We start from the raw sequence: 22,422 nt of genomic DNA on the forward strand, positions 1-22,422 counted from the left end.
AGACTTCCAAACATGCTTTCCTTATGGATATAAGAAAATGAAGACATCATAGAAAGACTGATTCCTGGAGATAGATTGGTAAATAGGTAGGCAGACTACCTATTTGCCAATTACACTAATTACAATATGGCTCTCAATTTTTTAAATTTTTTCTTTTTGTAGTTCCATCTTTCCAAAAATAAAATGGTGATTCACAATAGTTTATAAAAGGAAAATGGTCAGTCATAATCTTTCTCTCTCTCTTTCTACACAGTCATACAATAATATTTGTTCCCGTTTATCCACAGTAAGTACCAGAAGATGATAAAAAAATAGGTCATGTGCTTGTATTGATCTGCTCTGATGCATATATATTTTCATTAATTAATGTCTGATAAAAAAAGATGGAATGCAAACTTTAAAAAAATAATTGTAAAAAATCAACCTACAGTAAGGTAATTAAAATGCCAGACATACTGTATTTCTGCAAATGCTTGCCTTAATAGCAATCAGCTACCACTGCAAGATCTTTTACACACAAGTACTGTTACCAAGCTAGGCATCCCTAATCCTAAACCTGTGGTTTTTAAAACTTTGTTCCTAAGACATTTCATTTGCACTTGTGTATATTACATTTCATTCTGTTATTTCCAGTCCATTTTTCTACTCTATCAAAAAGCTTTGAATTTTAATTCGTGTTTTATAACCCAATTCTGTGTCATCTGAGACTTTCTTAGTTCTACCTATGCAAATATGCCAGTGCTTACAGCCTGTCACTGTCAGCCTTCCCAGATAAACCAGACAGGAAACATGATCAGATGAGTTCATTCTACTTTATTGTAGAATACTATATTAACATAACCTTGCAAGTCTCAAAGTACAAATCTCCCGCCGTCTCTTTTTACAGCCTGATCAAATAGGGCGGATCCTTCCTAAGTTTCTTTCTCTGTTAAGCAGTTGCGGGCTCCTCCCTCTTTTACCTGATCATTCCCTAGGCAGCATCTCTTCCCCTCACCCTCAAGATCATTCCCACATACCATTACATCCACCAGCTGAGAGGTTAGGTGGGGAGGGATGGGCCTAATTAAACTTGACATTTGTGGTTACTGATAACAACTGCAACTGCTCTTGCTTGTAAGACTGATTATTTCCTTGTTGCAGGATTCCCCTCTGGTCTGAGTCCCTCTATTACTTCTGTAGCTACCTATATTTCAGAAACACGTTTGGATGCCATTTCCATCCATGATTTCCAAATCACAGAGTGAATAAGCAATTTTATACATAATATGCAAGAGTTGTGGTAATTCTATAATTTAAGTCCCAATATACAGGGACATTCATGACGGCTGCACAATATGAGAAAAACAAAACACATATGTATGAACAAGAAGACTCCTGTAAATAGATTTAGGCTCCAATCCAAATCACAAAGAAGCTTACTTCTGCATAGATACAGATACATATAGCATTGTATTCTATCTTTCAGGAGCAGTAAAACAATAAAAACTTGCCCGCAAAAGGAAGGAAACAAACAAAATGTGGAAGTGCTCATGGCTATTTAGAGCATAACATCTAAGTTTCACCCCCTCAGATATCTCCACTGGACAACATGGAAGAGGTGTTTTCAGCTGGCCATGCTTTGTTAGATAGACCAGATGTCTTCTATCATAATTCAGGGGAACATATCTCCAAAAACCATTTTCTAATGCTATAATAATTACAATGCAGCTTCCATATGTATAATACTGCGGAACATGCAACATGCTTCATACACATCAGTGCATCATCTCCTCTAGCACATCCTGACTGGATCTGTAAGTATGAGCACTTTGACCACCTCAGTGCCTAACAAAGATTTAAATCCCACCTTTCTTTCGAGAGCTCAATGTAACTTCCATTTTATCCCCACAATAGCAACCTTGCGAGGTATCTTAGATTAAGAGAGAGTGACTGGTCCTCAGTTTTAGATGGGCTGACTGATTCCTTGATCTGCACTAGAGGATTAAAGAGCAAATATAAAAGACATACATTTGCTAATATTGGTTTAACATGAAGACTTTTTGTCCTGCAGCAAAATAAGAGTTTATTTGTTAAAAGGCATGATGTATAATTTTCTTAAATGTTTTTATATGGATCTAAAAATGTGGCTTACCTAGTGCAGCAGTCGCTTTCCCTACCACATAAACAGATTTAGCATTCCATTCTTCTCTCAGATAATTCTTCCAAGCTATAAAACATTGAGTGATATGAAATATTTTGGCAATTAAATGCAAACAGCAAAATGCTTATTTGGACACTGTCCAAAAGATGTCCTGTTTTGAAAATATCTGAGCTCAGCAAAATAGTATAGTATGATTCAATGATTAGGCAAAGCAAAGATTTTCATGATTACTGGTCCCAACATACTTCAAATATCTGACTACTCAGATGAAATCCCCATTACATAAATGTAAACTCTCAAACTAGTATATCTAAGATTGCATACACATAGAATGAAACAATGCATCTTTCATACATCATGCTATGTTAAGCCTTAAGCCATAGTGTACAAACCATAGGTGGGGTCATACAATCCATTACAGTAAAACTATGAAAACAACATTATGCTCACCTTCTTTTTTACAATTATCCACTAGGCATAATCTAACAGCTTCTACTGCTCTTGGACTGGTAAAAATTAGTCCATGATATTGTTCAGGATGAAAAAGCTATTTGTTGGATAGAGAAAGGTAAGTAAAATATTAACAGAATAGTCACCATCAAGAAATCTTAAAAAGCAAGATGTAGGGTACTTTCAATGTTATTTTCCTCAAAATATTAATACATGCAAAAGCACTAAAACCTGTCATTTTAAAAAATAGCGGGATTCCATTATAACAAATATTTGAAAGTCTACTGTGTCAGTCTGAGATTGACATATGGGAAGATTCTAGGGCAAATAATAAAGAGCTAAACCAATAAACACCTTGAATATAATGCACTGATCATTAGAAGTCAACATAAAAACTGTCAAGATTAAGACTACCAAGACATTTTTTTTGATTGAGTAACGTCCTTTGTAGATTACAGGAATGCTGTGGACATTATATATCTTGATTTCAACAAAGTTGTTCATAAAGTACATGACATTGTGATTAATCAACCAATTAAGTGTGGGATTTTTAGAAGTGTGCCCATCAACATTTTGTTGCCAAATTGTATGGAGGTACCTGATTTTTTCAAATCAAGTGAACTGGACTGGCAATTGAACCTTTCTTCAAGACTGGTGATCAGACAGCAACCCCCACCACACTTGAAGATAGAGAGTAATATGAATATGAACGCTACTCGCGATTCTCTTACATTTTGCTGCTTTTGTCTGACACGGTGCTTACTAGTAGGGCTCACCCTATGCCTAAAATGTGAAAAGGTTTCATCTGAAATAGTAATACAACTCATGTTTAAAAATCCAGTATATATATAATTCAAAATGCATATAAATATGGCTGTATAACCTCATATCAGCATATGTTTACAACTCTATTAGCAAGTATAGTTTATACACACACACACACACATATACATGTTCACAAGATGCTGTTTCTTTTAACAAAAGATTTTTCAACCATCTGCTTTGAGTACTATTTATAAAATCCAAGTACCATTACATTTTTTTTAAAAAATAGCATAATCCTAGCTCAAGAGATTCATTCTAGTAATCATAAGCCATAGCCCTAATTTTGGCATAATCAGACTTACAGTTGGCTTATTTACTCATTGGTAATTTTTTTGCTTCTCAGAACTTTGATTCTGCAATGACAAACTATGGCATGATATGAAAAGGAAAATAAGTTGCTGCAGAACAACTTCCAAAAGCATTTGAAAACAAAACAATTCTAGACACTTATAAAGTGTTAAGAGCACCTTTTTTATATTTTATTTAAATGGTTGTTGATAATTGTTGGCTCACCTAGTAATCAGTTTTAGCTACACACTTAAGTTTACATCTAGTATAAAAATAAAGGCCTTTTGGTCCTCAAACAACTACCCTTGTCAAAATGATAACCGAGAAGCAAACTCACTCACTGGAAGTCTAATTCTTCTTATAAACCATTAAACCAATTACAATACCATCAAAGTGCTGACTCATCTAGATAAAACCATAAAGTTTTTCCCTTCCACTGATTCTGAGTGAAAAAGGCTTTAGGAAATAAATATGAAAACAAGTCAGCCAGGGCTATTTCACTTTTTTTGGTAAGGAAACACTTCTCTGCTAGATATTACTGAATTAGCAATTAGATATTATTGAATTAGCATTTCCTGCATGCACTGATTCTTAGCAATGGGGCATTTCAGGAAAAAAGGATGTATGGTATAAATAGTTAAAAGGTTTTAAACAATGAGTTCAGAGGTTCTTTGGTCTTGACCAGTTCCAATAATATTGGAAAAAACATATGGTAAACTTTGAAGGTTTAATTGCTATATTATATTAATACGTATATATTAATTGTTAATATATGTCTCCTAACTCACAAAGCAGAGAAATCTAGGTAGACTTCTTCCCTCTATGCTTTGCTCATGAGTTTTCATTCAGAACCTGCTGAGAAACATTTTTTTTAAGTTGGTTGGTCTTAAAATCACTTAGACTGCTGTACTAAAGTATCTCTCTCCCTCACCTCAGAGATGCTGAAAACGCTGCTCATAGTTCAACTACAAGCTTATGATAAATTAAATATCCCAATGATAAACTATTTTAAATCATTTTTATTCTTTTCCTCCCCCCTCTTCAATGGTCAGGATGTTAAACTTGCTTCAGAGATTTTGAATTCAACTTATACAAATAGAAGTTGGAAGCAAGTCTCTTTATAATCAGAGAGACAAACTTTCAGATAAACATATAAAATACTGCAATGCTGAGATTTACTAAGTGGAATTCGATGCAAAAGCTATAAGCATTTAAAATCATTTTCAATCCGTTTGATTGCTGTTTTTAATGAATGTGAGCTGTCCAGAGATGTACATGACTGGGCAGCCATATAAATTGAATGAATAAACAATAAATAAATTTAGAATTAAGACATTCTTAGGTCTATAATTTGTTCTGACTACCAAAATTAGATGGTAGTCACAGTACTTCAACTCCATGATAGTAATTACCCCTCTCTCAGAATATCAGGACATTAAAGTTAATTACAAAGCAGCAATAAAAAGGGAGTCATTCTTCATACAAAGAATAGAATTTGCTGCCATCAAATATGCTGGCCACTAAATTATTTTAAAAGACTATACACATTGATGAAGGATGGACCTGTTAATGCAGCCATCAACACGTACGACTGTATTATTTCCACAAGCATTATAAAGATCAGGTGTTAGAAAGCAACAGTGGAAAAGTGTGAGTTTTCTGAATATGTATGATAAAATATCATGTGCTCAGAATACTGGATTAAGACTAACTAGGTATTTGGCCTGAATTATCAAGACTGTTCTTAAATTTTTAAAATCCATTGCAGTTTGCACTTAATTCTTGATTACTACAATATTAGGATGGAAGATTTTGTTGCTGCCAAACCATTAGGAGGCAGAAATTTTTGCTTATCCATTGCAAATCACTCAAGTACACTCATATTTGAATTAGTATAAGTAACTAGTCCTCATTAGGCTTTATAATATAAAAATTTGAATGCCTAACCAAATTAACTGAATGAAAGGAAAAGCAAATGCATACTTTCAATAGGATGGGATATTACTAGAAATATAATTTAAAACTTACTTTTTCAAAGAAAGTTTGAAGAGAAATAAATTCAAATGCTAAAACTGGGATCAAAGTTGCTTTGAGTCCATGTGAAACCAGTTCCTATAAAGAAAAATACAGAGTTTTATGGGAAAATGAATCCCAATTGAATTACTGCACAGTGAAACACCTAAAATGTATGGCTTTTCTGATATAAACATGGCAGTATTTTCAGGGCCACAACTAGGAGGGCAAGCAGGGCACCACAGTGGGGTAGCTCAAAATGAGTGATGGGAGGGGCACCACAATGGGCGCAGAATCCATGTTTGCCCCGGGTGACACAGACCCTACTTGCGGGCCTGAGTTATTTTTCTGTTTCTCTTTTTTGACCAACCAGGAACCTTAAGTACTGTCCAAGTATGGATTTTGGAAAATTTTATGCGAGCAGAAAACATTGGCATTTACATTTTACAAGTATGTTGGTAATTCTTAAAGTAGTGTAATGAGACAACTTAAAAGCTACACAAATATCAGTAAACAGCACTGAAAATAAAGTGACTTACAACTAGCCACGTGCAGATCTGCAAATTACTTAGCATGTAGGGGTAAAAAAACCTATGGTTTGGAAAGGAGCAGCTAAAGAGCTAAAGGTATATTTCATTTAAAATTTTTTATGAATAGGTATATTCATACACACACACATGCACACACACACACACACAAATCACATGACTTTGGCAACAGTTTCTCTGAAATGTTTTCACTGTGATGTGTAAAAATGGCTGAATTCACAATAAGAGTCCTGCAGATGATTATACATGTTAAGTAGATTATTAGAAATGAATTTTAATGCAGTTAGTCTATTTAGAAAAAGAAAAGATCACTATATAGATATTTGAGAGCCAGTTTGGTGTAGTGGTTAAGGCACCAGATTAGAAACCGGGAGACTGGGAGTTCTAGTCCTGCCTTAGGCACAAAGCATGCTGGGTGACCTTGGGCCAGTCCCTCTCTCTCAGCCCTAGGAAGGAGGCAATGACAAACCACTTCTGAAAAACCTTGCCAAGAAATCTGCAGGGACTTGTCCAGGCAGTCTCAGAGAATCAGACAGGGAGGGAGGGAGATAGATAGATATGCATTTTATGTTTTTTAAATTTATATTAAAATAAAATATAGATTGATTTCCTTATAACATGTGGAATGTATCCCATGGATATGTCAGTACACTGCATGAACCTCCTACCTGGTGGGATGCAGGCAATGGTAGTGTTTGCTTACAAAGTAATCTCTAGATCCTAGGTACTATAGAATAATATGAGTATGCTTGGAATAAAACTTTTGTACTTCTGGCATGCTGGCCAAAATAATAAGCATAAGTAATAATAATGTATTAGATATACAAAGCTGTCAAATCAAAAAACTTAAAAGTGCCATATGGAGTTAAAAGCATCGTAAGAATATACAACCAAATACTAGCAGTTTGAGGAAATATACAAACAAAAGGATTACAATCACCCATCATTTATCAAGCATGCTCACAAATTGGCCTGGCCTTTGGGCTGTTTGAAAAGCCAAGGGTTTAAACTTTTCTAAAGGACAGCTGGGATGGGGCCAAACTAACCTCAGGGAGAATGGTATGCCATAGGGCAGGAGTGATGTGCCAAAATTTATTTTCTTCTTACCATTAACAGAGAATGCCCCATGTGGTTATGGTTAAACTGATAATCTAGTTTATATTTTCTCTATATTACAAAAATACATATGCAAGCCTTGCTGGACCAAAATCATAATGGCTGGCAGAGTCATATTTATGGAGCCATCTGGTAATAAATATAAGCTGAATGTAATGGGAATGGGGTACTTAATATATGTGTTAAGATAAGACCAGACAGAATCAAGAATGAAGGAAACTAATTATGGTCTGAATACAAAGGGAGCAATAAGCATGAAAGACTCTGAGGGGCTTTGATCATATAGAGTGAGTGAAGAGACTGAATTGCAAAATAAATATATGAAAGAAGAGCGAATGGGTCTAGAGGAAGGGGGAGAATGAGGAAGACGTGGCTGGATGAAGCTGATATCCTCAAAAAGAAAGAGATGAATTATTTAAAGAAAAGGCGATGTATGAATATCATAATTAAATATTGTAAAAATATTGCATGAAGCAATATATGAATGTGGTAGAAGCAATAATAATCTGCAAAGATAGAAAAATATGGAGAAGCGTGATGACTGGTCTTGGTATAATCTATCTATCTATCTATCTATCTATCTATCTATCTATCTATCTATCTATCTATCTATTCTTTTTCTTATCTAATGCCTTAATTCCTTTGGCTTACTACTGATTTACTCCATTTTTTGTGCTTTACATAACATTACATTAACCAAAAAGGAACAGTGTGGTATCTATATATGAATGATGTAAAATGTGGAAGCTTGCTATAAAATCAAACCTACATTTCCTTTATTTAGGAAAAAAAAGGTATTAAAGAAAGTCAGACATTAAAGACATTAATCATCAGTTTTACCATTCATTCAAATTTAACCAAAGGAACAGATGCCTATAATAGAAGCTAGCCTTACTCCTGAGCAAGGGGCAGCATAACATATCTTCTATCTGTTGAAATACAGTGAATCTTGAATGTAGTATAAGAAATAAATCTTCAGTGTAGTAGTATGCCAAATAAATCTTGGGTATTAGCATCCCTTATCTTAAACAGCCATGTATCTATCTATTCCTTGATAATATGTGTCTTACTTCATAAGGTGCTGCTAAATTATTGTGAGGACATATGTGGGAGAAGGCAGTTTTGCTGGCACTTTGGTTCCAAACCAAAGTAGACTTCTTTAAAATCTAATTTGTATATTATTCACCTAAGGTACATCAATTTCATACAATGCCATATATTTCATTTTCAAGAAATAATTCCTGTAAAGTTGAAAGGAGAGGCTACAATACATAAAAATGAGATATATATTGTATTACATCTGGCTTACTGATCTTACACAGTAGCTCTTAATTCAGAGCTATCACCGACTGTAAAATGTTATTTCCAAAAGACAGCTGAAAAAGAGGCACAAACAACCTGTATATTGTTTAAGCTAGCCAAAGATGTTCTTTTGTTTGATCATTCAATTCTTAGTGAAATGTCATCTGTCCAGTAGACCCATTAGGCTAAAATGAAGAATTAAATTCTGGATGAGCAGGAATGCAATTCAAATACAAATTTCTTAAATATTATAATTTTCCTTTTAGGTTACTCACCTTTATATATAAATCTGGTCCACCATCACTTTCCTTTGGATCTTTCAGTAACAACACTTTCATTGTTTACTTGTGAAATGCCTGGTAATAGGGAAGCACAAAATGGAAAGAAATCTAAATCAGGATTCTTTTTTGTACAAGAGTTATACTGGTTAATGATCACAAGAAACAGGATAATAACAGCAACACTGAACTGCTGTTGGTCACAAGATGAGTATGCACTTAATGTGCGCCCTCTGCAAATGTATATCAACCCTGATAAGGCTAACAAACTGCACATAGTTTTTAAATGATATGCCCATCCTGAGAGGAAAAGGTAAACAGAACTTTTTTTACACATATGCAGCATGCTAATTGTGTACTATAATCTTACATGTAACTTTGTAACATATAACTTCGGAAATTCCATCAAACTGTTAGAAGACTCCATACCATTTTTATAATACACACTTTCCAATGCACTAAATATTTGCATGTAGACACCTAAGCAAGCCCATCCCAAATAATTTTGTTGTCCTGCACAAAGGAGATAAGCTATGCCTGTCAAGAGGTTTCAGATATACTCCAAGCCAAATGTGAGCACAGAGCTCTTTTCAGAACAGCACCGTAGCATTTGGCAGATTAGCTAAAGTCCAGCAAGAGACACATCCATTGTGGGGGTGGGGGGGAATCTTTAAAATCCAAATCTAGGGGATATTCTCTTTTCACAGCATGAAACAGCTGCAAATCCACCAGAAGTTCCCCTAAGGTCTAGGTATTTATACTGCGCACTTCTCATCTGCCTTTCAAGTATGTAGTTAATTTACAGGATAAAACATACAATAACATTAAAGCCATACATTGTAAATGAGCCAGTTAAAGGAAGTTAAATCTAAAATTTAAATTAAAGTGGTGCTATTTTCTAAAAAACGTTAATGTGTGCATTAGTCATCAAGTTGATTTACTTGCTTTAGGATGTTTTACCTTGGATTATATGTGCTGTGTGTTTGTTTTCCCTGAGCTAATGTACTGTAGGTATATTTGCTGGAGCTTTTGTATTTTGTACAGTTTGGATGGATATCGGGTGTGTATCTGTTTTGGTATATTTCTTTGAATGCCACCAGTGTATTTTGTGAAAATAGCTATTTTGCTATACTTGGGGGGGCAAGTCCATGATACTTGGGGTTCTACTTGCTGTCTTAGAATCTTATGGCAAGTTCTTCATTGCTGAGGCTCTTTGTCCTAACAGCCAGGAACCACGCTGAGACAAGGAATAGGTCTCTAGTGTTTTATTACTGCTACATAACAGAAAATCCTAACAAACTGAAGAAGCGTGGGAAAAACCCAGACATATAAACCGCAAAGGCTAAGGTGGGCCCGATCTATGTCTCTTTGAATGGATACCTAATTCCTTAGTACTACGCATGCGTTTTACAGCCTGGATGGGAGCCCCCTGCTCGCCATCCTTACTCATGACACTCTTCATCTTGCTTTTTATGACATGGGTATTAGAGCACAACACTGGGCTGGAATTGAAAGAATGAGTTGTGGATCTAAGAACCAACATCTCCCCACCCTTTGCCTTTTTTTAGGCCTTTCTTTTCAAGCCACATCTTTCTTGGGAGCCACATTGCAAATGGGTAGCCTTTATGGCAGCTATTTCTTGAAAGCACCAATGACAATCTTTAGAATAGCATATACCTTGTTTTTCTTAAGTTCTCAGACCAGAAAGATATATGGTTGTAACAGTAGATCATGCCCTCCTGTACAAGGTTTTACATGACTTATGCTGCCACACTCTCCCCTCCATGGGATTTCTCCATGTATATCCTGAGGTGTGTTTTCAACTCCTATTGACCACTAGGAAGTAATCTCCTCCTCTAATGGGGGAGCGGGGTCATGTAAGATGTCATTTATTTATTTGTTTATTTTATCCACCACCCAATCTTGTTCAACGACGACTCTGGGCAACACGAGGCTATGACATAACATCCATGTATCTCTCTGGTCTGTGAGCTTAAGAAAAGGAAGGTGGCCTGTAGATAAGGAAGGTGACATTCTGAAGATAAGTATGTTCCTGCAACACCACTGAGTAGCTGGTCCTGGATAGCTCCTAAAGCTAATGCACCATGTATAATCATCAAAAGTGCACCAGTCCATGAGTTCAATTTCCAGAATTTGGTTTCAACCTCACAGAAAGTTTTGTGGCTACGTTTTTCTGATGAGCCCCGAACAGGTCATATACTGCCTCCTCATGGTCAATATAATTAAAATTCTGAATGTTCCTAAATCAAAATTTCAAGTATTTCCACTAGGAAATGTTGTATGTAAGATGGTAACAACTGATGGGGAAGATCAGTTTGTATTTTTGAGGTATAATGGTCTATCTTCCATCTGCCAGTTTCATGATTCTGTAGGCATTTAACTGAAATACTTCAACCTTAAACTCTCCCTGACAATCACTACACTAGTTAACATTAATATATAAGCCAAAAGCGTTTCAAATCCATCCCTATTTTTTATTTTAGTAGGCTTAGATATGGCATGGAAAATTCAAAATTCTAGCTGCTCCCTTTAAAGCCCTATAGAGTTCCAGGCCTGGGTAGGTAAATGACTTCTTTCCCAGAAATTCTGCATGTCAATCCAGGCAGCCAAGAATGCCTTCTGGAAGTGCCTTCTATCAAGGAGGCGCAGCAGATAAGGCACAACAGCTGGTATTCTCTGTGGGTGCTCCCTTCCTTTGGAAGAGCTTGCCCTCCAGAGAAGGATGGCTTCTGCTCTTATGATTTTCTGGAAGCTTGTAAGAAGTTGACTGTTCCAAAACCTTTGGAGCTGACTAAAGTGGAGCCATCAGGATCAATTATGATTATTGCTATTATTAGTTTGTAAGCTATTTTTAGTATTTGCACACAATCTACAGTCTGGTTGGACTGAGGTGCAGATGAATTACATAAATAAATAAATAGGTTCAAGCCAAAAGCTTCCCTATAAAATATTGGGGGGGGGGAATAGGATTATCTAAAGCTGTTGACTTTTCTAATATGGGGATGATGATGATGATATTAAAATAATCTTAAAGTACAGTCTATCAGATTTATCTTGTCTTTCATTTGCCATATGCAAAATACTGGCTTCCACTGTAGGGCTGGCTTTTGAACATAACTTCACTGTAATTTTGTGTTGACCTTTTCCTGACTTTAGGGAAAAACTATGATAATTAGAAAGAAAATAATAAACAGAAGACGTGATTTTATTCCTCTTCTTCTACAACAGAAAAAGAAAGACTGCAAGATTTTTAAAATCTCTCCTTCCCTCTCTAGGGCAGGCAAACTGAATCCAGTATTTCTCTCACGCTGTCTCTTATAAGGGGAGTACTGTACATGAAGCTGCCATTTCACAGCAGTATATTCTTAGCTGCGTTTTGCTAACATAAGATCTCCAAATCTTGAAAGAAGTGTTCAGCTCGGGAAAAAGGCACTCTTTGTTCCTTCATACGTGTGCTATAACTTAACCCAGCAATCCAATCCTCTGGGGCAACATTCAAGTCATACACATGGAATAAAACAGACCCAGTCACAACCTGCACTCATTGGAGGTTGGCTACTACAAAGGCAAAATGTACACCAGAATTGACGTTATGGGGGCAAGTAGGTAGGAATATTTAAACATGCACATACAGCAAGCTTACTGCATTTGAGATGCAAAAATGCGGACCACCTCTTGCCGGCAACTAGGCACTAAAAGTTTCTGCATCCCATTACAACCCGCGAGCGGTCGCGCGGATTTTTATAACTCGGGTCCGGAAGCTCCGCTAAAGCAAGGCAGAAGCCAAGCTCCGCCTAGACCGATGCAAATCTTCTGACGAAGGGGAAGCTCCGTTCCCGGAACTGTGCCCTCTAATACCTACCTACCCACGCCTCCAAGGCCAGTGTAAATTGCAATCGCCTTACACCACCGCGTAAGAGACAAAGAGGAGGAGAGGAGGAAAGAGAGGGGGACAGGAGAAGGTCATTGGTTGAGTACGAGCAGCTCCCCCCGCCCGCGGTTCCTCCCCGACAGGGGGCAGCGTCTCCAGACCGCGTCGGGACTCAGCGCTCCGCTCCCAGTCTCGCCCTCGCCTTTGCTTTCGCTTCCCCGCCGCCTGCCTTTCCGGCTCGCGAGCGCATGCGCGCAGCGGAAGGGGCAGTATGGCGACTGGGGCGAAGCGAAGGAAGGTGGACGGGCCTTCAGAGCATCGTCTGGAGGAGGAGGAGGAGGAGGACAGTGACGGCCAGGAGTCTGACTCGGACCTGGAGAGTGATGGCGAGGAAGACGAAGAAGAAATCAATGAGGTGAGGTCAGCCCGCAGCCCGGCGGCTTCTCTTCCACCCTCTGTCCGAAAACAGACATGACTTTCAGAGCAACTTCGGCTGCTTCAGCGTTGTCCGCAGCCTCGGGTCCGAGAGCTCTCCATATGCGCCAGTAGCCCCAGGTGGGTTTCTGGCCTTGGCTTCAGCCCCCTGAAAGGATGGCGCCGTTTCCTTTCTAACAGAGAGTCTGGTCCCCGCCTGGAAATATCCTTCATTTCCCACTTCTTTAGTGTTCGCTCCGAATTACTTCTCGATTTCCGTTTCCACTCTCGGAAGTTTCCTTCTCCTCTGGGTTTCATCCTCCAACCCATATGAGTGATAACAACCAAAATGGGAGGCCTCTGAACATATACAAAATGCCTTTCCTTGCTAGCTTTGCCACCAAGAATGCAAAACTTAGAAGAGATTTACCCCAGTTTGATCCCTTCTAAATGTCTTAGACTACAACTCCCATCAGTCAGCAGGTTAGACTGTCAGAAAGCATGGAGCGGCTTGCATGGGATGGGGCAATGTGGTTCCATTTATGGGAGTCGCTTCAAGAGAGAAAAGAGATTCACGGTGGTTTTATCTTCAGTTGAGACAAAGAATTTGAGAGTGTCAGGCACAAAGTAGCAGGATTACATGATAAACCATGTATCTTAGGTAAATCTTTAATTATATGACTAGATTTTAAAAATTGGTAAAACTATATGGACACTTTTGTGTATTATTTTTCCCCTCTTTATTCATAGGAAGTAAACATTGAATTTGAAGCTCGTACAATAACTGACGGTGATAAAAATGGAATTAAAAAATTACTGCAACAGGTATGTATGTTTTGTCGTGTATGTTAAAATTGTTAGGATTCTTGACTGAGCTTTAAATGTTCCCAGAATATTGGAGCAGTATGGTAGACATGTGAAGTTTCTTTTTGTCACAGTCTGAGGACATTTTAACCACATGACAGTACTATTCTATTATTTCTGGCAGCTTGTTTATTTGGGGGAAGGGGAGTATTAAGTTTATAATTTTGAATTCCAATTTGATTTAAAACGTACATAGCTGTAGGTCATTTTAATTTACCAAGTTGATTTGGAATGCTAAATCTCTATGAATTAAGAAAATGATACAGAATAGTTAGGTATTATAACATTGAATTACAATAGAATCTTGGTTAACTGGAACCCATGGAGATTGGTAGATGCCAGATAAATGTAGTTTCTGGTTGCTTGAGGGTTACTATTAAAAATAGGCACGCCAAATTTGGACTTGCCCTTCTGCCCAGGGGGGATCCGCACAGCATGGAGCAGAGCTCCGGGTTTGGACCTGCCTTTCTGCTGCGGGGCGGGGTGGGTGGGTGGCATGGCACGGCATGCCAGGTTTGGGCTTGTCTTTCTGCTGAAGGGGGATCAGATCGGTGTGGCATGCCAAGTTTACTTATCTTTTTGCTAAAAATTGATTTTATTTAAATTTTTATTTAACGTATTATTTTTTCATGTTTTTGCTGGTTGCTTGAGAGTGCCGGTTGCTTGAGTTCCAGTTAACCGAGATTCTACTGTATAAGCAAATTATGCTGAAAGTTATATCATCATTTGGATACTAGTCTAATATGAATTCCTGAGAATGAATGCTACAGCTCTGTTTACCTGCCCAGTGCTAAATGTGGCTATCTCTATTAAATCAGATTTCAAAAACAGATTACATTATATCAAATAAAAGTCTCTTTTCTCCCAGCTATTTCTAAAGGCTCCTATTAATACAGGTGATCTGACTGATATATTGATACAACAGAATCATATTGGAAGTGTTATCAAGGTAGGATGTTTTCTCATATTCTCTTAATTTAAACACTGTATTTTCAGGTTAGAATAAGATAATCTGTCTGCTATATACTCATGGTGAATTGGCAATATATAAAGGACTCTTTTTCAAGTGTAGCATTTCAGTATTTGTGGTACATATAGGTCAACCGTCTACAGCACACATGCTTAAGTTGTAAAGGCTACATGCAAACAATTATTTCTGAAAGGCAACAGAATGAATTTCTTTTTAATTGAACTATAGTAGTATTTAACATTGGAAACAATAATTGTTGATGAACTAAAGAGGCTAGAAATGCATTGCCTTAGAAAAGAAAACAACAGCAAACCAAAATTCCACTTTGCTTCTTTTCCTAACTCTAATGTCTTGCCCTTATTTTAAACAAAGCAAGAGAATAGCTGCAAATAGTTTCTAGTTTATTCAGTTTTATTGCTGTTCAAAATGAAAAAAAAAACCCAATGTGCTAGAATACCACTCACCTCTGAGAGTAAAAAAAAAGCTAAACTATTGCTATTCCACCCTTGTATTCTAAAGATAATAGCACTGTTTGTGACCTGTTAAAATAAAAATAATAAAATATAAAATACACCTACATTTACACGAGTAGGCTCTTATAGCTATGAAAATATAAATTTTTTAAAAAGGTTATTAAAAATCTGCTTCGGGCTAATAGTCCTAAAGGCCTGTACTAAAAAGTGACTGCAAACTTGGAAATAGTGACTTTCAGTTGTTTTTCTGGTAATCTGCTGAAAAAAAATGTATATGATCACATTGACTAAAAATTGTAGCATTATCTATTGTTTCATTTGTAGTTCTAAGTACAGATTAGTATACAGTCAGGACCAGAAATATTGGAACAAGGATAACTGTTTTGGCATATTGGAACAAGGATAACTGTATGCCACTGGCTGTACTTCCTGAATGATTAGTGCCCCACTTTTGTCAAACCCCTTGAATAAAAGCTGAAAGTCCTGACCTCACTCCCATCTGGCTGTGTTTCCTTTCAACTTCAGTGTGGTGATGTACAGAGGCCAAATGCCAAAATAGTTATCCTTGTTCCAATATTTCTGGTCCAGACTGCATAAGCAAGTTCAAAGTGATACATGGTAGCTTGAAAAGCCCAGATGGCACATACATATTTGTGGGATCTGAGCTGATAATGATTGGTCAGAAAGCATATCTTTGAGTCCTGACAGCTGTCAATTCAATGTGCAGCTACCATTAAAGAAAAGACAGTTTCAAGGGAATTGAAAATAAAACTGCCAATAAAGTCATATAAATATATAATGGAACAAGTTGGAATATTGTGTAAAGCACAATGTGTACTTTTGGTCATCACCTCAAACATGATACTGTATTGTAGAATTGAAAAGATGCAGAAAAATGGCAACTAAATGATTAAGGAACGAGAAGGTTGCATCTGCAGATAATGCTCACATGGAAATGTTACAACCCAAGTCCATGTGTTTTGTGTCTCTACTGAGCTTAATAAGACATGCTTCTGAATAATCTTGTTTATTTAATAAAAGGAATGTATTGTACTTCACTGCTTTCAAAGCTCGAGGCATTTTACAACATACAGTAGAATCTCAGTTAACCGGAACTCAAGCAACCAGCAAAAAAATGAAGAAATAATACATTAAATAAAAGTTTAAATAAAATCAATTTTTAACGGAAAGATAAGTTTAAACTTGGCATGCCACGCCAACCCCCCCAGCAAAGGCAAGTCCAAACCCACCTTGCCGACCTGACCCGACCCCCCCAGGAGAAAGGCAAGTCCAAACCCAGCACACCGCGCCAACACCCCCCCCCCCCCCACAGAAAGGCAAATCCAAACCCGGTGCTCAGTGCCACACCAGCCTGACCCCCCCTAGCAGAAAGGCAAGTCCAAACCCAGCGCTCTGCACCTACCCAATCCAATCCAACCCCCCCCCCAGCAGAAAGGCAAGTCCAAACCCAGCATTCCACATCACACCGACCCAACCCTCCCCCAGCAGAAAGGCAAGTTCAAATCCACATTTTTAAAGGTAAGCCCAAACCCACCCCTCCGCTAGAAAGGGACCTGATCAGCATGGCACGCCAAGCCCAAACCCACCCCTCTGCCAGAAAGGGATCGGCCAATCCCTCTATCAGAAAGGCAAGTCCAAACTTGGCACGCCTATTTTTAATAGTAACCTGTCATGAGTACTGACGGTGAGCAGGAAGGGGCCTCTATCCAGGGGGGAAAGCGCATGCATAGTTTAGAGACTTTGAATTTTCCTTCAAAGAAACTCAGAGCAGACCCGCCTTGATTTTTGGGTTTATCTGTGAGGGTTTTGCACGGCCTTTCAGTTTGGCAGGATTTTCTGTCTAGTAGAGTAGAACAATAAACATTAGAGACTCAAGCTACCGTCTCAGCATGGTTCTTTGCTCTAAGATAGGACATAACACTCAAGCAACTGGAAACTACGTTTATCCAGCATCTACCAATCCCCATGGGTGCCAGTTAACCGAGATTCTACTGTAAATACAGTATTATAGTCATTTAACATTTTTGCTCCAATTGTATGGTTAATCACAGGTTCCTAGGCATTCACTGATATGGTTAACATTTTAAGGTTTTAGTTTGGGATAGCTTACCTTAAAGACTGCCTTCATCAAAATGATTCTGCTTGAATATTAAGATGGACTTCATTGTGTGTGCTATTAGGTCAATGAAATTGGCAAGTGCAAAAGAGAAGGACTTCATAGTGGTGGTTCCACAGATATGGTACTCTGAGTTGACTTGTCCTTGGGCCCTTTAATGCAGATATTTAATCTGGTGTTGAAAACTAAATTCTTTAGTGCTGCCTTTTCCACTGAAACTAATTCTGCTTTTTTTCTACTGAATATAACTTTGTACAGTATTAGTCCTTTTATGTTACATTGTTCTGAAAACAGCTCATATGATTTAGCTTAAATGCAGCTAGCCCTTTTCAGCTTGGTTCTTTTTTAATTTGTTGGACTACGAATTCTCTTGTCCATACTGGCAGGTTATTCTGGGAGTTGAAGCATGCCCAGTTGAGAAAGCCATATTGGAAAAAAGTCTTCATAAAAATGTTGACAAGAACAATCACCAGCTGTATTTTATCGTTTATTTTCTGTCCTATAGCAAACAGAAGTTACAGAAGAAAGTGATGATGAAGATGATGAAGTTTTTGGCTTTATAAGCCTCTTAAACTTAACAGAAAGGAAGGTCAGTAATCAAGCATGATGTCCTAACAGCCAGGAACCACGCTGAGACAAGGAATAGGTCTCTGGTGTTTATTACTGCTACATTAGACAGAAAATCCTGACAAACTGAAGAAGCGTGGGAAAAACCCAGACAGATAAACGCCAAAAGTTAAGGCGGATCTGATCTGTGTCTCTTTGAATGGCTGCTTAACTCCTCTGTACTACGCATGCGTTTTCCCCCCTGGATAGGGGCCCCCTCCTGCTCACCATCAGTACTCATGACACATACATAAATCAACATGAGCTTAATTTGGCAATGAATGTTTGATGGTTGTTAAAGTTACTTAAACAACTGTTATACAGGTAGTCCTTGTTTAGCAATCACAATTGGGACAGGCAACTCTTCTGCTAAGTTTAGTTGTTGCTAAGTGGGAAATCACATGACTGCAATTGTGCTTTCTGGCTGGAAAGAAACAAGACTGCTCAGTTTCACCCTTCCGCTTTTGTTTGCCTCCTGACCACTCCCCTGCCCTTTGGAATGCTTGAGTGCCTGCTTACTGTCTTTTATACACTGAAAGAAATATGACCACACTGGCAGCCCAGGGCTGGAAGTTGCGGGGCATTCTACACAAACAGCTTACTCTCTTGCAGTCCCTTCCTCTACAATCTCTGCTCTGGCAGGGGGAAGCAAGTGATTTCTGTAGTCAATCTCTCCTTTGCCTGATCCTTGTCCCCCCACCACAGAGCAGAGAGATTGGAGAGGAAGGGATTGCAAGAGACTGAGCTGTTTGCTCTTCTACATATTGAAAGCAATGTGACCATGCCAGCAACCTGATTACATTGCTTTCAATGTATAGAAGAGCAAACAGCTTACTCTCTTGCAATCCCTTCCCCACCCACACACTGTTCTGCATGGTGGGGAACCACAGGTCAGGCACAGGACAACATATACTGACTGTAATGGCGATCACATGACTCGGGGATGCTGCAGAGGTTGTAAATGGTCATAAATTGGCTGTAAAGTTATTTTTTTCAGTGGTTGGTAAGTGAGGAGTACCTGTAACTGGAATCACTCTACCCAAAATTTAGGGAGGCACACCTTCTTCCAGTTATACAGAAAAACAAGGCATAAGTCTTTGGGTTGCCTTTATTCATCAATAACACACCAGAAACCCCCATGTCTCCCTAAAACTGCCTTGGGCTGTTTGTATGATGTCATTAGCCTGCCTTTGGGGTACCTCTTGCTCTTGGAAATAATAAAAAGTATAACCTCCTACAATTTGTCCATCTCTGTAATAATGTTAACCCTTGAATTTTTGAAATTGTTATCCTCATGCTAAGTTGCTACGTATTTCACTGGAATTTACTTATAATGAAGTTACTTTTGTTTGGGGCATATTTTTGTTTAAGGTAGAAGTCAAGCATTTTTGTAGCCCTTTATTAAGCACTGATTTGTTACTTTTGTTAAATTAATCTAAGTTGGAAGCGCTTCATATTTTTATTAGGATTATGATTCATATAGCTGCTTTTGTGGCTGGGAGCTAGAATGGAAAGTAAGTCTCTGTAATTCTGACAGTCATTCTGTCAGAATTAACTCTAGCATGTCTTCTTCGAAGGCAAGGATTCTTAACCTGGGGTCCATGGACTCCTTGGGAGTCTGTGGATAGATTTCAGGGGGGTCTGTGAATTTAGATGGGGAAAAAAATATTTTCACATACACTACTACATCACATGATTTTTAATATTTTGATAACTGAGCATAATTGGTTTCTTTTATAATCTATATGTATTTTATACATTTAAATACATTTTTCTGGGAAGGGGTCTGTAAGTTTCATCAGGCTCAAAGGGGTCTATGACACAAAAAGATTAAGAACCCCTGTTGTAAGAATTGAATGAATAACTTTAAAAGAAATCCTTTCAAATTCTTAACGGCACAACAGTGATTTTCCTACAGTCTAAGGGAAAAAAATACCCAGTATTTTGCTTTTCAAGTTGTCTTATGTAAACAATTATTTTGTAGCACAAAGAAGATCTGTCTTTTGATTCCTAGGGTACCGAATGTGCTGAGCAAATTAAAGAACTGGTCTTCAGTCAGTGTGAAAAGAACTGTGAACAGAATGTGGTTGAGCAGCTGGATAAGCTTTTAAGTGACACCACTAAGCCTGTGGGCTTGCTACTAAGTGAAAGATTCATTAATGTACCTCCCCAGATTGCTCTACCCATGCACCAGCAACTGCAGTAAGTGCTTCTCCCAAATCATTTTTGAACTGTAATTTTTATCCTTGGATGACCCCTGAAACCTTATTTAAATGGAAATATCTAGACTGGGAGGAAAAAAGAGAAAATACATTTAAAGAATAGAGCCAGAGAAATATAGCCCAGCATTTTAATGTCTAATGTGGCCTTTAATACAAACTTATTATGAATAAATTATTTTACTTAATTGTGGAAATACCTTTTAGGGGACATAAATGCTGCTTAATATTTAGCAGCAATATACTGCAGGCAAACAACTGAATTTTGTATTTTTTAGACTTGCATAGTAGCTGGAGAATATATTAGAACAATCACATTTACTTCTCAACATTAAGATGTTACTGTAGTGGTTACAGTTTGTGGGATGAGGGCTGGATATAGCAGAAGCGCTTCATCCTTGGTCTTTAATGTAATTCACATGCTTATTTCTAGGAAAGAACTAGCTGAAGCTCAATGTACAAACAAACCTTGTGGCAAATGCTACTTCTACCTTCTAATCAGTAAAACACATACGAATAAGAAGAATGCTAAAAAAAAAAGAAGTGGTGCCCACCAGAAAGAGGAGCTAATGTTTTCAAATGCTGAAGAAGAATTTTTCTATGAGGTGAAACTATTGTTTAGTTCAATTTCCTGAGTGCACTTTGATTCACATATTTATTTATTACACTTATATACTGCCTGACTCCCAGCAACTCTAGGTGGTTTTGCAGTTTTGTGGATTGTAAGCTTTGTATTTGTAATGTGCAATCACTATTGAATATAGACTATAAATGGTTTAGCGCATGTAACTTCCATAATGATATATAATTTGACAGCTTGCCGTCAACTCCTGTGTCCTTATTCTGTGGATTACTACTACAAATCTAGCTAGGAAGCATCTGCCATGAGTAGAAAAGTTGTGGGACTAGTCTCTAGAGCTGAATTCTCCAGTGTTTCAGTTCTGAAACAACTGCTTGACCTTATGCTTGGCTAACAGAGGAACGGTACTTTATGTTGTTCTTGCTGCCATGATTGTTCATATATACTGGTTTGGGTGGAGGCAGTTCCAAGTCTTCTTCTGACTAGGAATTTTGAGTTACAGCTGGTTTTCATTCAAAGTCTAGCTTGGTATTTAGAGAACACAAAATTATATACTTTTTTTCCCTTTGGGAAATGTCTGAATCAGTTTTGTTTTGTTTTTTAATAGCAATCACTGCTGAAATTCAGTTATTCAGTAGAAGAAGAGAGTGACTCATGCTTGGGAGGCAGATGGTCTTTTGAAGATGTACCTATGAAACCTTTACGAACAGTGATGGTAATCCCTGCTGACAGTATGAGTGCCATCATGGAGAAGCTCAAAGAATATCTTTCTGTCTAGACCACTTTCTATGCAAACTGTATTGTGAAGTCATCCTGTAAGACTTTGACATTTGAATCATAAATGGACATTTTTTAAAACTAGTTTGCATTTTTTCAAGATTTCCTTCATATTGTAAAATGTCAGCTGTATGTCTGCAACATCTTTATAATCTGTGAGTTGTCATTTAAAAATATGTAATCAGAATTTTTGAATAATTGTTAGTATTTATTTGCTGCATACTTTTCTAATCGGCTCTTGTGTGCTGAATATGATATTCTCCTAATTTGTTGAATTATGACAGTCATTTCTCTCTCCCATGCATCAAGTTGTAAAAACTGGTGTTTCACCATACATTATACATAGAAAAGAAACATACAGGTGGTCCTTGTTTAATAATCACTCATTCAGCGACCGTTTGAACTTATGATGGCACTGAATGAGTGGTAATTATGACCGGTCTTTATACTTACGGCTGATGCAGTGTCCCACAGACACGTGATCGTGATTTGCAACCTTCTCTGCCGACTTCGGACAAGCAAAGTTAATG

General features: G+C 37.7%; 2 protein-coding genes across 4 annotated transcripts in view; one reads left to right on the forward strand and one right to left on the reverse strand.

Moving 5' to 3' along the window:
* Positions 1-13,056, reverse strand: part of UROS (uroporphyrinogen III synthase) — a 27,920-nt gene extending 14,864 nt beyond the window's left edge. The window contains exons 1-5 of one of the 3 annotated variants that reach the window (XM_063307338.1): positions 12,848-13,056; positions 8,958-9,038; positions 5,732-5,815; positions 2,591-2,687; positions 2,132-2,206 (exon numbers count right to left, since the gene is read on the reverse strand). In XM_063307338.1, the coding sequence (XP_063163408.1) occupies positions 2,132-2,206; positions 2,591-2,687; positions 5,732-5,815; positions 8,958-9,020 (319 nt within the window). In that variant the 5' untranslated portion in view covers positions 9,021-9,038; positions 12,848-13,056. Of the gene's footprint in view, positions 1-2,131; positions 2,207-2,590; positions 2,688-5,731; positions 5,816-8,957; positions 9,039-12,613; positions 12,819-12,847 lie in introns of those variants that run through there. The other 2 variants (XM_063307337.1, XM_063307339.1) reach the window with 2 other exon arrangements.
* Positions 13,049-22,189, forward strand: BCCIP (BRCA2 and CDKN1A interacting protein). Its single transcript, XM_063307336.1, has 7 exons — positions 13,049-13,267; positions 14,017-14,091; positions 14,999-15,079; positions 18,216-18,299; positions 20,331-20,518; positions 20,969-21,140; positions 21,723-22,189. The coding sequence occupies exons 1-7, from the start codon at positions 13,124-13,126 to the stop codon at positions 21,891-21,893; spliced, it is 915 nt and encodes a 304-aa protein (XP_063163406.1). The 5' UTR covers positions 13,049-13,123; the 3' UTR covers positions 21,894-22,189.
* The last annotated feature ends 233 nt before the right edge of the window (positions 22,190-22,422 follow it).

Source organism: Candoia aspera, chromosome 6 (assembly GCF_035149785.1).
Source record: "Candoia aspera isolate rCanAsp1 chromosome 6, rCanAsp1.hap2, whole genome shotgun sequence".
Taxonomy (NCBI): Eukaryota; Metazoa; Chordata; class Lepidosauria; order Squamata; family Boidae; genus Candoia; species Candoia aspera.